General features: G+C 42.5%; 1 protein-coding gene across 4 annotated transcripts in view; it reads left to right on the forward strand.

Annotated features, from left to right (window-relative positions):
- The window catches only part of CUX1 (cut like homeobox 1), a 269,114-nt gene that overhangs the window by 222,973 nt on the left and 34,074 nt on the right, over positions 1 to 12,067 (forward strand). For 3 of the 4 annotated variants that reach the window (XM_080630200.1, XM_080630201.1, XM_080630202.1), the window contains 3 exons: positions 1,291 to 1,593; positions 5,927 to 6,115; positions 10,886 to 11,150. The exons of the other annotated variant lie outside the window; for it this stretch is intronic. In XM_080630200.1, the coding sequence (XP_080486326.1) occupies positions 1,291 to 1,593; positions 5,927 to 6,115; positions 10,886 to 11,150 (757 nt within the window). The remainder of the gene's footprint in view (positions 1 to 1,290; positions 1,594 to 5,926; positions 6,116 to 10,885; positions 11,151 to 12,067) is intronic. 4 annotated transcript variants of the gene reach the window in all.

Below are 12,067 nucleotides of genomic sequence, written 5' to 3' on the forward strand. Positions count from 1 at the left end.
ACACAATTACACTATGCACCCCGCTCCATGTGGACCCCACTTACGTAGCATTTTCCTTTAGTGTTTGGGATATGCTTCCATGCTACACAAGCTGCATGTGCTGTAATGGTTTGACAATACTCTCCATAACAAACAAACTTGAGAAATAGTGAAATTTGCTGTTAGTGACAGGAGCTGATGCTGCAGATTGAGCCTCTCTCATAGTTGTGTTGCTGTGCTCAGAAAACAGTTCTGTTAGAGTGACTAAGTTTTTGATGGAGACTGGCCTCATCCTGTACAGTTGAGAGCCTTGTGAGCTCCCTCCAGAGAGCTTGAGACAAATCCACTGATGTATGAATCTGATACACATGCGATTAACCGTGTCAAGTAATGAGATGTGAGACAGCCCCACAAAAATGGGGAAGAAATTGCATGTGCTCTTTATCTTTGGAAGGGAATTGTTCTTCTAAACCACATTGTCTACATGTTGTTACTTGAAAATATGTTTAGACTGTGCCCTTAGATGTCTGGATTTTCAGCATAAGCTCCGTTCCATTAGAGATAACTGTGAATTTATTAGGGGGAAACAACATTTTGTACAGAGCCTATTTTTGTTGGCAAATTAACAGATTCAGAAAGCTTTCTTTTAAACAGAGTGTCACAATAACAGATTTGGGTGTCTCCTGATCCACTGGCTATCTTTATGTTGGGTTCTCAAACACGTTAATTAATACACCATAATTACAAACTGCATTTTAATCTTGTTAAGTTATTTCTAGGCAAAGAGAAGTGCAAAAATGCGATGCGAGTGATAAGAAACAAAATGAAATCAGTTGCTCTCTGCAGCTACAAAGTTGTATCACTGGTAGAATATCCCTCATTGACACTACAAAATAGTAGCTGAGTGAGTTTTCTTACAAGCCACAGAAGGAGGCTTAAACCAGTCTAAAAATGGGAGATTTAAAAGCATCCTTACACAAAAATGTTGTGGAAAGCAGAACTCTGAGATTTCCTGAGCAAGGAGATTTCTTGCAAACTTACGGACTATTTTGCTTCAATTTCTCCTGATTTTTATTTGTATTTGTACATCTTGTCTCTATGAGAAAGCAGAGATGACTCAAGATAAAATTAGAAAATAATTCTGTTTTTAAAAAGAGGCTTTTAGTAACCAAGTCATAACAAGTAGTATTTTGCATACTTAGGCATTTCTTTAAGTAGGTAGAATATAAATGAGAAGGCAAGTTAAATATCCTGCAATCAAAACATTACAATTATGCTAAAGTGAGGGCTTTTTTCTTCTTTTAATTGCAGAAAGCACTCCAAAGACTTCTGCCAGTTGCAGTCCTGCTCCTGAATCTCCCATGAGTTCCAGTGAATCAGTGAAAAGCCTGACTGAATTGGTACAGCAGCCCTGTCCCACTATAGAGACCAGTAAGGATGGCAAATCCCAGGAATCCAGCGAGCCGCCTGCTTCTGAATCCCAATCTACAACACCTCTGCCGCTGTCGGGCCACTCGGCACTCAGCATTCAGGAACTGGTTGCTATGTCCCCTGAGCTGGATACCTATGGCATCACGAAGAGGGTCAAAGAAGTGCTAACAGACAACAATCTTGGTAAATCACTTTATTCTCATTTCTTGACCAAAACAAGTGTTCATGCTTTGATTTTTAAGCTATATTTCAGTAGGTGTTCCCAAGAATACTTGGATTAGACTCTGGCCTAAGCTTTAACCTGTTAAAAAGATCTTTCTAGATTCTTTTTAAACTGGTAGAAAAATCCTTGAAGATTGTCACACTATTTAAAACATCATCATACCCCTGCTCCTCTTAACCTCTGCTTCTGGCTCACCAGCCAGATGCTCCTCCCAGCAACCTGAATACAGTCCAGCAGGCTATCAAAAAGACCAAAACCCCAAAGACAGAGAGATGTCCCCTTCAGAAATGCTGTTTTCCCCATGCTTATTGATTGAAGGCCACAACATTTTAGGCACAGGTGAATTAGAGGCATCCAGCATGATCAGAGAGGGAGGTACATCACAAGCAGAAGTGTAGCATACCTGTAGAGCTAGTAGGGTGAATTCAGACTCAGTTGAGGTTTAGGTGAATCTGTAGAGAAGTACATGGGGCCATTCAGTTATTTTGCTTTGAGATGTGCAAAGCTAAGGCTGCCTTTGCTTACAGATGAGGTTTTGGGTGTCAAATTAGGTGTAATGTTGACATGACTGTGTATTTGGAATAGTCAAGGGGAATAACCTGATCTGAGTATGGGAAATCCAGGCTTAATACTGCCACTCTGCCTCCAAATCACTGGTCATGTGTGTTTAACGCTTGCATCCCTCACAAGGCTTTGGAAACCTTTAAGAATCCATTGAAGTCTCTAGTGGGAAGCCAGTAAGGTTGCCCCAGTGTTACCTGCACATGCTTCTGGGGCTTAGCATGGGCTTCACTACACTTGTATTTAGATGTCCAAAACAGGTGTTAGGAACTCTCCAGAGGTACCAGTTGCTCTCCAGTGACTAGGGATAGGACCAGAAAGATAATTTTAGGTTTAGACTGCTGATGGTCCTTATATGAGAAGAACATATCAAGCGAACTGTTACGACTGTATAAGTAAAAACTCCTTTAATGAGCATATAAGGAAGCTTTATTCAGCTAGGTACATAATAATGTCAGATATATTTTTAAGGGGAAGAATACTGGGATGGGGGAGGTTGCAAATTCTCATTTAACATAATTTAGGAAGAAAATGTCCCTGATCATGGACATACCCTGATGAAATGGTGTTCCACTGAACCCAGCAGAATTACTTGCTTGTGAGCGTTTGCATGGGCACACTGTGGTTGCTTGGTCAGTAGAGGTAACGTATAGATGAAGCCACAGGTCGTGTTAAGGGTTTGCAGGTTCAAGCCCCTAGTTTTTGGGCAAAATGCTGTTGAGTGCTGTACCTGCTCTGGTGCTCCAGAGAGGTTTGTGAAAGTATTTTTGTTGACCTTTGCTTTGATGCCATTTTTACTTAGTCTTTTTTATTTCCCATGATTTTTGTTTTCCTACAGTGTGGCTGACAAGCCTAAAAAGCAGCAGAAGAGCCAGGAAATGTGCCCCAAACTCTGCATTAGGTGTGGAACCAGTTTCAATGTCTCCTTTTGCACCCTCAGTGTGCTAGTGCACCAGATTGACTCGGTGCACAGGTTTCTCTGTCTTAGGCCACAGGGCCTTGTGAACCTGTCCTAGGCAACTGGTGATGGCTCAGTTGTTCAGTGACATCAGCCAGTAAAGGCCATGGTTGTGCAAAAACCATCCACTATATGTTTGGTGGGTCTCTCCTCCTGTGCCTTTTAACATTGATTCAACAGTCACCATTTTAGCAGATAATGGTGGCAGTGTTAATGCTGAGATGTTGCTGGTATTCCTCATCCCAAATGTCATAGTATTACCAGTGATTCCCTGCTGGGTAACATATAACTTGGAGAGGAAAGCGAATGCAGTGAGCTATTGAAGGATTGCGTTGGTGGGGATTTAGCAGAAAGGGCCAGGACTAACCATGAAACCAGCATAATTTACCATTAACAGGGTTTATCCATGAGGAGTTGTATCAGCAGGAACAGTCATGAAGGGTATTAGGGTGGAAGATGGGGAGAATTAGCAGGAGTTTTAGGAAACCTGTGCTTAAAAATATTCCAGTTATTAATAGCGCTCTGATGAAGATGGAGTGTGATATACCTGCTACCTCCTGAGAATGATTTCTGACACGTTCCCCATTACCTCGGGAGTGTTTCAGGTGCTTTATCCTGTCCTGCCATATCCTGTGATACAATAATGACACCTTTAGCTTTCCTCTTAACACCTAGAGAACATGTTCATTACCTCCTTCCAAGTACACATTTGTGATGTTTAGGCTGCAGTCTGAAGTTCATTTCCTTCAGCAGCAAATCTGTGCTTGTATTCCTGCTCATGTGGCTGCACAGCAAACCAGTGCAGTTGGTCTCCGTCAAAAGAGGCCCTTTTACTCTCAGGAGGTTGGTTTGACTCGGATCAGTTCCTTGCTCTGCTTTACTGGGCAGCCACATGGGCAGTCGCAGTAGGCACCCTGGCACTGCACAGCGGCTGTCAGAGCTCATCGCACTGCAGCCAGAGCCCAGCCTGGGGTTAGAAACTGTGGGGAACATTAAAGGGAAGTTATTTAGGAAGGCAAATTAAACGATTTTTAAAGTAGCTGTCTTATCTTGCTAGTAGCTGGCAGGTTTAAAGGTAAATGAATGAGGCCTTACTGGTGTTTTTCAGTACAAACAGGGAGTAGGTTAACTCTGCAAGACGCATGATTGAAAATTGGCTCTGAATTAATTCTTTTGTCTGATTTCCCTGATGTTGAGGGTAGTGGAAAATCACTTATTACTTAGGAGCTTAAGTGAATACTGACTTTAGGTTTCTGTTCAGTCTCTGAGAACCATTTCCAGGTTAGTTTAGGGTTTAGCAGCAAACTGTGTCATGTTAGCCCTGTCTTTGTTTCCCCTTTCTGCCTTTCATTATCTCAGCTGCTTCCTCCAAAAGCTGTGCAGACCCACCTGCCCGTTGCATCTGCATGGACATTCTGCAGCTTCTAACTGCTCCCACACTCCCTCCTTCCTCCATGCAGGTGAAAAAAAATCACCAGGGCAAAAGCCTTGGGATGTTTTTTTAAAGAGGAGGAGGAGATCCATGGAGTTAAGCACAGGGGGTGTGGGTCTATAGAGCAGATATTTTCCTGTTTTGTCAGGATCAAGTGAGGCTGTGAAGGCAAGAGTTGATGGTGCTTTTGTAAGCGTGGGAGGGCCTGTACAGCTGTAGGAACTCAAGTCCCCATGTATCCACATTGTCCCTTAGGGATCTATAGGTTGCCACTGGCTAAGAGATGCTGGCCTCGCTAGGAAGTGAAGAAAAAGCATTCTGCTGTGTGTTAGTGAGGGTATTCAGGAGCTACTGATCAGACACAAGACCCTGAGGCCTAAACTTGGTCAGTATGGAAAGATCTTTGTGCTACCTTGAAAATACATGATAGCTGTGCTTCTATCAGAAATCACTGGCGGTGACTCAGATGACTTCAGGCTCCTTCTTATAACAAAAGCTGTCGTGTGTCAAGGTAGTTCAGCTTAGGAAGATCACCGAAGTGAAGGGGTTTAGAAAACCAGCTGTATGGCTGGGTTTGAGCTGCACAGGCATTTTCCACAGTCTTTGATAAGTTAGATCTTAACCATGTAAAACTAGTGTTACCAATGCGCATACAAATGCTGTACATTGAAGAGCATATGCAGTTCCTGCCATGCTAGATGATAGCATTTAGAAGGAGAATTAAAATTAAGTAATCTTAACTAAAAGTACTGTAGAAGCTGTAAAAAAAGCTGTTATATTGTAAAATGTGATTATCTCTAGTTGGTAAGACACAGTTAGAACGCCATAGATAGTACAGCACAAAATATGTGCATGTGCCTTTGAGAACACTTATATGACCATTGCTGAATGCAGCAGGGTGCATTGGTCTTGGTTCATTGATTGCTTGAAATGTTTGGACTGCCCTGTCGGAATGAAGCTGTTGCACTACCCTCCTGCATAAGAGCTAAGTAGCCTCACTGCTCTCACTAGTTGCCTGCTTAGCTAAAAGTTCAGTTTATTGTTAATCTCATTCATTGTATTTTTTGCACACTGTTTCCCTGTAAGGTCCCTCTCCCCAAATGTGTTGAGCTCCCCCCCTTTGCCACAGTCAGATCCTAAGGATTTAACTAAAGCTCAGTATTTACACATTTAGTGGGGAGCAGAGCTTTTATTCTCCTAAATGTTTCTCTTGGGTTTTCAGGCAATTCTGATGTAAGAATAATTGATGAATGATCTCGTAGACGTGTTCTGTCTTTATAACTATGAAGAGAGCCTCGTCTCTCAGCTGAATGAATTCATGCGATTTTCAATCTCGTATTAGGTCAGCGTTTGTTTGGGGAGACAATCCTAGGGCTAACACAAGGCTCTGTCTCAGACCTTCTGGCTCGCCCGAAGCCCTGGCACAAGCTGAGTTTGAAGGGACGGGAACCCTTTGTCCGCATGCAGCTGTGGCTGAACGATCCCAACAACGTGGAGAAGCTGATGGATATGAAACGAATGGAGAAAAAAGGTAACTTGGAGCAGAACTGCTGACTCAGGCTTTCCATTTTTTCAGAGATGACCGTGTCTTTTATAATTCTCCATAAATAGTATAGAGGCAGCATTGATCCAGCGTTATGAAGGTTATGCAAAAGGATTTCCTGATGGTTTTTCATAGCTGTATTTGATGCTAGCTCAAGCGGATACATCTCAGCAAAAAGCCAAACGAAAAGCCAACCCCAGACCCAGAATATTCACCAGCTGTCATGAAATCAGTGCTATATTTTCCTATAGATTAATCACTGAGGCCTCGGTGTATCGCTGATAACTTGCCTTACCAAATGAGAAATGTGAGTTTGGGAGCTGGCTTTGGTTTGTTAGTTAATAGTACTGCAGCTGGTCACAGATGTTGGGCTGGAAGAACTGTGCATTGATTCCTGAGAGAGCTTCTTGCCAGTCCTGCACTGATGGTCATTAGGAGGAAAGAAAAATGCAGTCTTTATAAAAGGGTATTTGAGAATAATTGAATTTCTGGCCTTTATGGGGATAGAGGAAGCTGATTGTGTTAATACATGATCACAAAAACCAGCTAGGTCATGAGTATGTACCTGTGAGACACCTCAGTTGTTGTTGGGTATCTTAGTAAAGAGTATATCCTGAAATTTTATCTTGCTCTCTATAAATCCATTACTCAACCCCAGTGGTTATGGAAAGCCCTGGTTGTAGTACATTCATGTGATTTTACAAGAGCGACTCAGAGGCTGCCATTATCAGCAGTTAACTAATTAATGATACATACATCTCTCAAGCTAGCCCTTAATGATATTAGTACAGACGGCATTAATTGTGTGCACTGAAAACACTGCTGTTGACTGATATCCTGAAAGCATTAACACATCTGATCAAGAACTTTATGATTATATTTAAAACTGCAGTGAGGGAGCTACTGGGAAAATTGTAGTCTCGCTTGCTTTTAAGAACAAATTCAACTCCTTGTCATAGCAACCAGTATAATATAATGCGGAGCAGTATCTTATCACAAATTGTGTGTGATCTTCCATTGGGAGTAAAATCCACTTGGGTTTCCCACCTACAGCTGTAAACCAAAGGGAACCATGATGGGTTTTGCTGTTAGAAACATGGCAGAAATAAACTTGTCAGCTAGCTGGATTTTTGTAGCCTCAAAGAGAATATTGCCCATAATGCAGGAAAAAAAAATACAAATAATTTAAAAGTAGTACTGACAATATCCTTTCAAAACTATTTTCTAAACTGGATTCTTATCAAATCCTGTGCAATACATGTGCTCTGGAGATGGCACCTGAATAGAGATAAGGCAGTAAATCGTTGAGACTCTGTACTGAGCTCCTAAGCTATGTAAGTGCTTCCCTCATAGCAAAGCAGTCTAAAGTGAATTCGAGCCTCTCTTTTCTGCAGAATCCTTTCATGCAGATAAGGACCCTGTGATTTAACCTTTTGAATTGCTCTAAAGCCACATTAAGAATTTAACTTTCCCTTCAGCTAATGGTGGTTAAAGAACAATGCAACTGTAGCTGCTACCAGTGAAACATTATTATCAATTATTTCTCTGCCACACTTTATTAAGGGAGTAAATTAATAATTATGATAAAGGATGAGGTGCATAGATCTCTTTTTCTGTTCTGTAGTCTGAAGTTTGTGCTATAAATGTCCATTTTGAGAGGCTCTGAAAATGTGCAGTGTACATTAACTAACCTCTTTGAAGGAAGCCAAGGGTTCACGCTCACTAGGCTGAGGTACCCTGCACCACCTTTCCAGCTTTGGAGGAGCTCATTCATCCTTACAACCTCCTAGTGTGTGTGCTGCTGGTAACGTCACACTCCTCACAGAACAGTACTGAATCCTGCTGTCAGGAGAAAATCTAATTCCCTTTATTTCCCCATTATTTCACTTTTTAATAATCTTGTTCAATACAGCATAAGATAAAAATGATATTAAAAGGGGCTCTGTTTTACCTCAGTGGGCAGCCACGAGTTCTGCAATAGCATCTGCTGCTTCTGTAGCTGAGCACATGCTGGGAAGTCTTCCCAGACGGATGCAGGGATGCTGGATTGGCAACAGCAGCAGGGAAAAAAGGTAGTAAAACCGGGAATAGAGCTGGCCTTGACAAGGTGGTCTGAGACCCAGATCCAAGCCTTTGCCCAAATTACATCTGGGTGAGGGTTTTTCATAGGTTTCCTGAGAAGGGGAGACCAGTCACAGGCAAAAAAATCAGACTTCTCCAGAAATAAAGTGTGTTTGTGACTTGGATTCCAGTTTGAGCTTTGCTGTCACTGCAAATGTGCTGAATGATCTCCTTATGTTGTCTACACGCAGCACATATGTTTCAAATAAGAATTAGAAAGGAAAAGCTTTTATAAACGTCATCTAAAGTTTCCAGAGACCACCATTAAAGCCAAAAGCTTGGGTGATAGTTCAGCAAATGGAGAAGTGCCATAATTGTGCCTTTGGCCCCCTGGAAGTTTGTTCTGATAACATATAATCCTGCAGGAATACAGTTGCTTATGACAGAACAGTGGGACATCCTCCTCTTTATTTTTATGTTAAGGAAATATGTGTATTTGTATAATTTATTCCATTCATTTGAGAGACCCCCAAATCAGCCGTTGCACCTTTTGTGATCCCAGTGTGAGGTTACAAAAGCAGAGGTGGGTGTTAGGGCATGATATCTTTCCCAAGGTATCACTGCTCCGTGCTGACCTCAGCAGTCTAAAGATGGGAGCTCTGACCTGCCAAAAACGCCATCCCTTGGAGAGCAGAGAAAGCAGAGATTCAGAGCATCCTGATGCATGAGTGTCTCATGTTAACTCAGTCGTCTGACCAAATTCCTGAAGCTCCAGTTAGAGATAGCCTAAACACCTTTTACATCATCCATGCAAGGTTCTGGTTTGTCTTATGGCCTCCTGTAAGCTGCTCACGTTCCTGAAGTGATAGATGCTGGTTTTCAGACCTCTTGGTTGTGCTATCAAAGGAGACAAGGAAACCTTGTGTGTAGTTTGTATGTCCATACAAGTTTGAAGTAACACCTAGGAGGCTTTGAGATGAAGGACCTTATATAAATGTGAGGTTATATTGCTGGAGTGATTAATTCCATGGTTGAAGGTTGTAACAGTTCCTTGAAGGCTGCAAACATAAGGCAAACAGGTCACATGGAAATAATGCATTTACTTGAGGTCACTTTGCAGTTCTGCATCCAGTTGTAACAACTTAAACATCAAAACACAATTTTGCTTTTTATGGTTATTTCAAATGCATGCAGGACTGTATCATGGCAGAGTGATGGATCATGAGCAACTCACGTTCTGTTCCATATCAGTGATCTTACACAGTAGGCAATCCACAGGTAATCTGTCATATTCAGGAAAACCAAAATGAGAGGCATGCAGATACCCCCAAAGGTTACAGAATGTGTTCAAAATTCACTTCAATGATAGTAAGACACAGTGTAAAATGGTCCCACTGGATGTAACTACTGTATAAGGACAGGATGCTGAACCCACTGGAGACACAAAACCTGGCCAGTCTGTCAGGAGCTCTGCCAGAAGAAGTTGACTTGTGTGAGAAGGGCTTTGAACACACAGTTTATTGGATTGCATCGAATTTTCATTCTTTGTGCACCCTCAGCCTTAAAGGCAGAGCTGTGGGGAGAGAGACATTTATTTCTTGAAGAATTTGGTTGCTGACCAGTGTAATGTGCCCTGCGTTGGTGCCTGGCTCTCATGGGAGCTCCTGGAGATTTAGTGCCTGCTGGATTGATGTCAGGCTGGTGTAATCTGGAACTTAATAGCCAAGATTATCAAATTGCCGTTCTTGAATACCTCAACTCTTAAATATCTGGAAGGTATTTAACTGAACATTAAAGGTTGTATTGACAAGATTCATCTATATTTGCTGTTTTCAGCCCCCTCATTAGCAATGCTTGTGCACGATACTGCCAGGTGCAGGAAATCCCACCTCTCTTTGCCCAGTGAAAATCAATCAAGTTAGTGACAGCCTTTGCTGAGACTCTTCCCTGCAGAATTTGCCAGGATAATTCTGTCCCCATGCGGGAGCAGAGTCACCGGTGGTATCACAGGCTTCTGCCACCAGCCTCGCTGAGCACCATCAGTGCAGCAAGAGCTTTTTTAAATACATTAATTTTGAAAGAGCTTGTGAAGGGGGGGAGGATGCTGTGGGCTGCTTTTCTTTCATAACCTGTCACCGCTATAGCGAAGATCGGTAGGAAAAAGCAGCAAACGCCTGCCGGGTTATTCAGCCCAGCGCTAGGATCTCTGAGCGCCGGGCGCCATCGTGTGTTGGAGCCGGAGCTGAGGCTGCCTCAGCTCCCACAGTCTTTCTGAGACCTTAAGTGTTAGAGAGACCTTAGCATGCACCCGCAGCGTTTAACAACCGAAACTAGTTAAGTGCAACTGTCCTAATCAGGCATTTGTGTGGACGTTCACCACTCAAAAGAGTGCATCTGAAATAAGTGGTATTACCTGAACCCTGTTATTTATGTCCCACATTGAAAAAGCAGAAAACTCTGGCAGGCTTCTAGTGAATTCATCATCTTTTTGTCCCCTTTCTTCTTTTTCTGCCTCTTATATCCTCCCCACGTTTGCTTTCCTCTCATCTCTGATGATGCCACTTCCTTTCTGCTGTCTCCAAGCAGCCCATCCATGCATCCACAACCTGTCATCTTCATGTTTATTCCACCGCTCATACATTCATTGATTTTGCATTTGTATTCAGCTGGGACTCATCCGATGTGCTTCTCTTTCAGCCTACATGAAGCGGCGACACAGCTCTGTTAGTGACAGTCAGTCCTGTGAGTCCTCCTCAGCTGGGATAGACTACAGCCAGGGTGCCAGCCCACAGCCACAGCACCAGCTCAAGAAGCCCCGGGTGGTGCTGGCACCAGAAGAGAAAGAAGCTCTGAAACGAGCCTACCAGCAAAAGCCATACCCATCACCAAAAACCATTGAGGAACTCGCTACACAGCTCAACTTGAAAACCAGCACCGTGATCAACTGGTTCCACAACTACAGGTAGGAGATCTCCCAGGAGCCCTACTCCTAAAGGATTTATTCTGTTTGCTTGGGCAGGGTGCTGCTGTGCTTTAGCAAGCTGTGTCTGCTTCTGCTAGCACTGAGCAGTCATACAAGATGAACAGTTTGAACAGCAGGGAGGTTCTAACTAACAGTGATGCTCCAGACTAATTTTAAGTTATCCCTGAGGAGCAGCAATATTCATATATTGATATAAGTAGTGCTTTTCAACAGAAAGTTGTGCTTTTGAGGTGGGCTTCGATTTAGAGATGTCCACTATTGAATATTCATAAATCCCACTGCAGTAAGCAAGATTGGTCTTTCTCACTTGCATATGCACACTCACTCAGACATACACTTGCATGTATATGCACACATATAGGTGTTTGATGTGCCTGGGTCAGTTGGTGGGGAGTGCTTGTAAGTGTCCTCTACTGGATGGCACCACAACCATGCTCCTTTCTTCATGTTTTCCCATGTAAGAGCAAAGCCAGGATTTTCTTTTAGATCTTGAGTCACAGAGCTCTGAAAATAGGCACAGTATTTGCTGTATTTCTGGGAAGCTCCACACAGTTAGGAAGGACAGAGAGCTGATAACCCTGAAGTCAAGATGTGGATGCAGATTTATTTATGATAAAATGATTTAGTTATGATTAAATCATTGAGTCCTGCTGAAATGAAATAAGATGGTCTGTTTAGTTCCTTGCTTATATTAGAAGGAACCTTCACCACATTTGAATGATTGAAGCAGGTTTTGGCCTAGAGACATCGATAAAAAGAAACATTAGAAAGGCACATAATTACAAGGATTTGAATAAGCATATTATCACCTGTGCTTAGGATTGGGAATCTTAATTAGTGCAGCAGACTTTTCTCCAAGAAATCGGTGCTAATGACTATTGAACAGGTAGAGTGAC

The sequence above is a fragment of the Psittacula echo genome, assembly GCF_963264785.1.
Source record: "Psittacula echo genome assembly, chromosome: 15".
Taxonomy (NCBI): Eukaryota; Metazoa; Chordata; class Aves; order Psittaciformes; family Psittacidae; genus Psittacula; species Psittacula echo.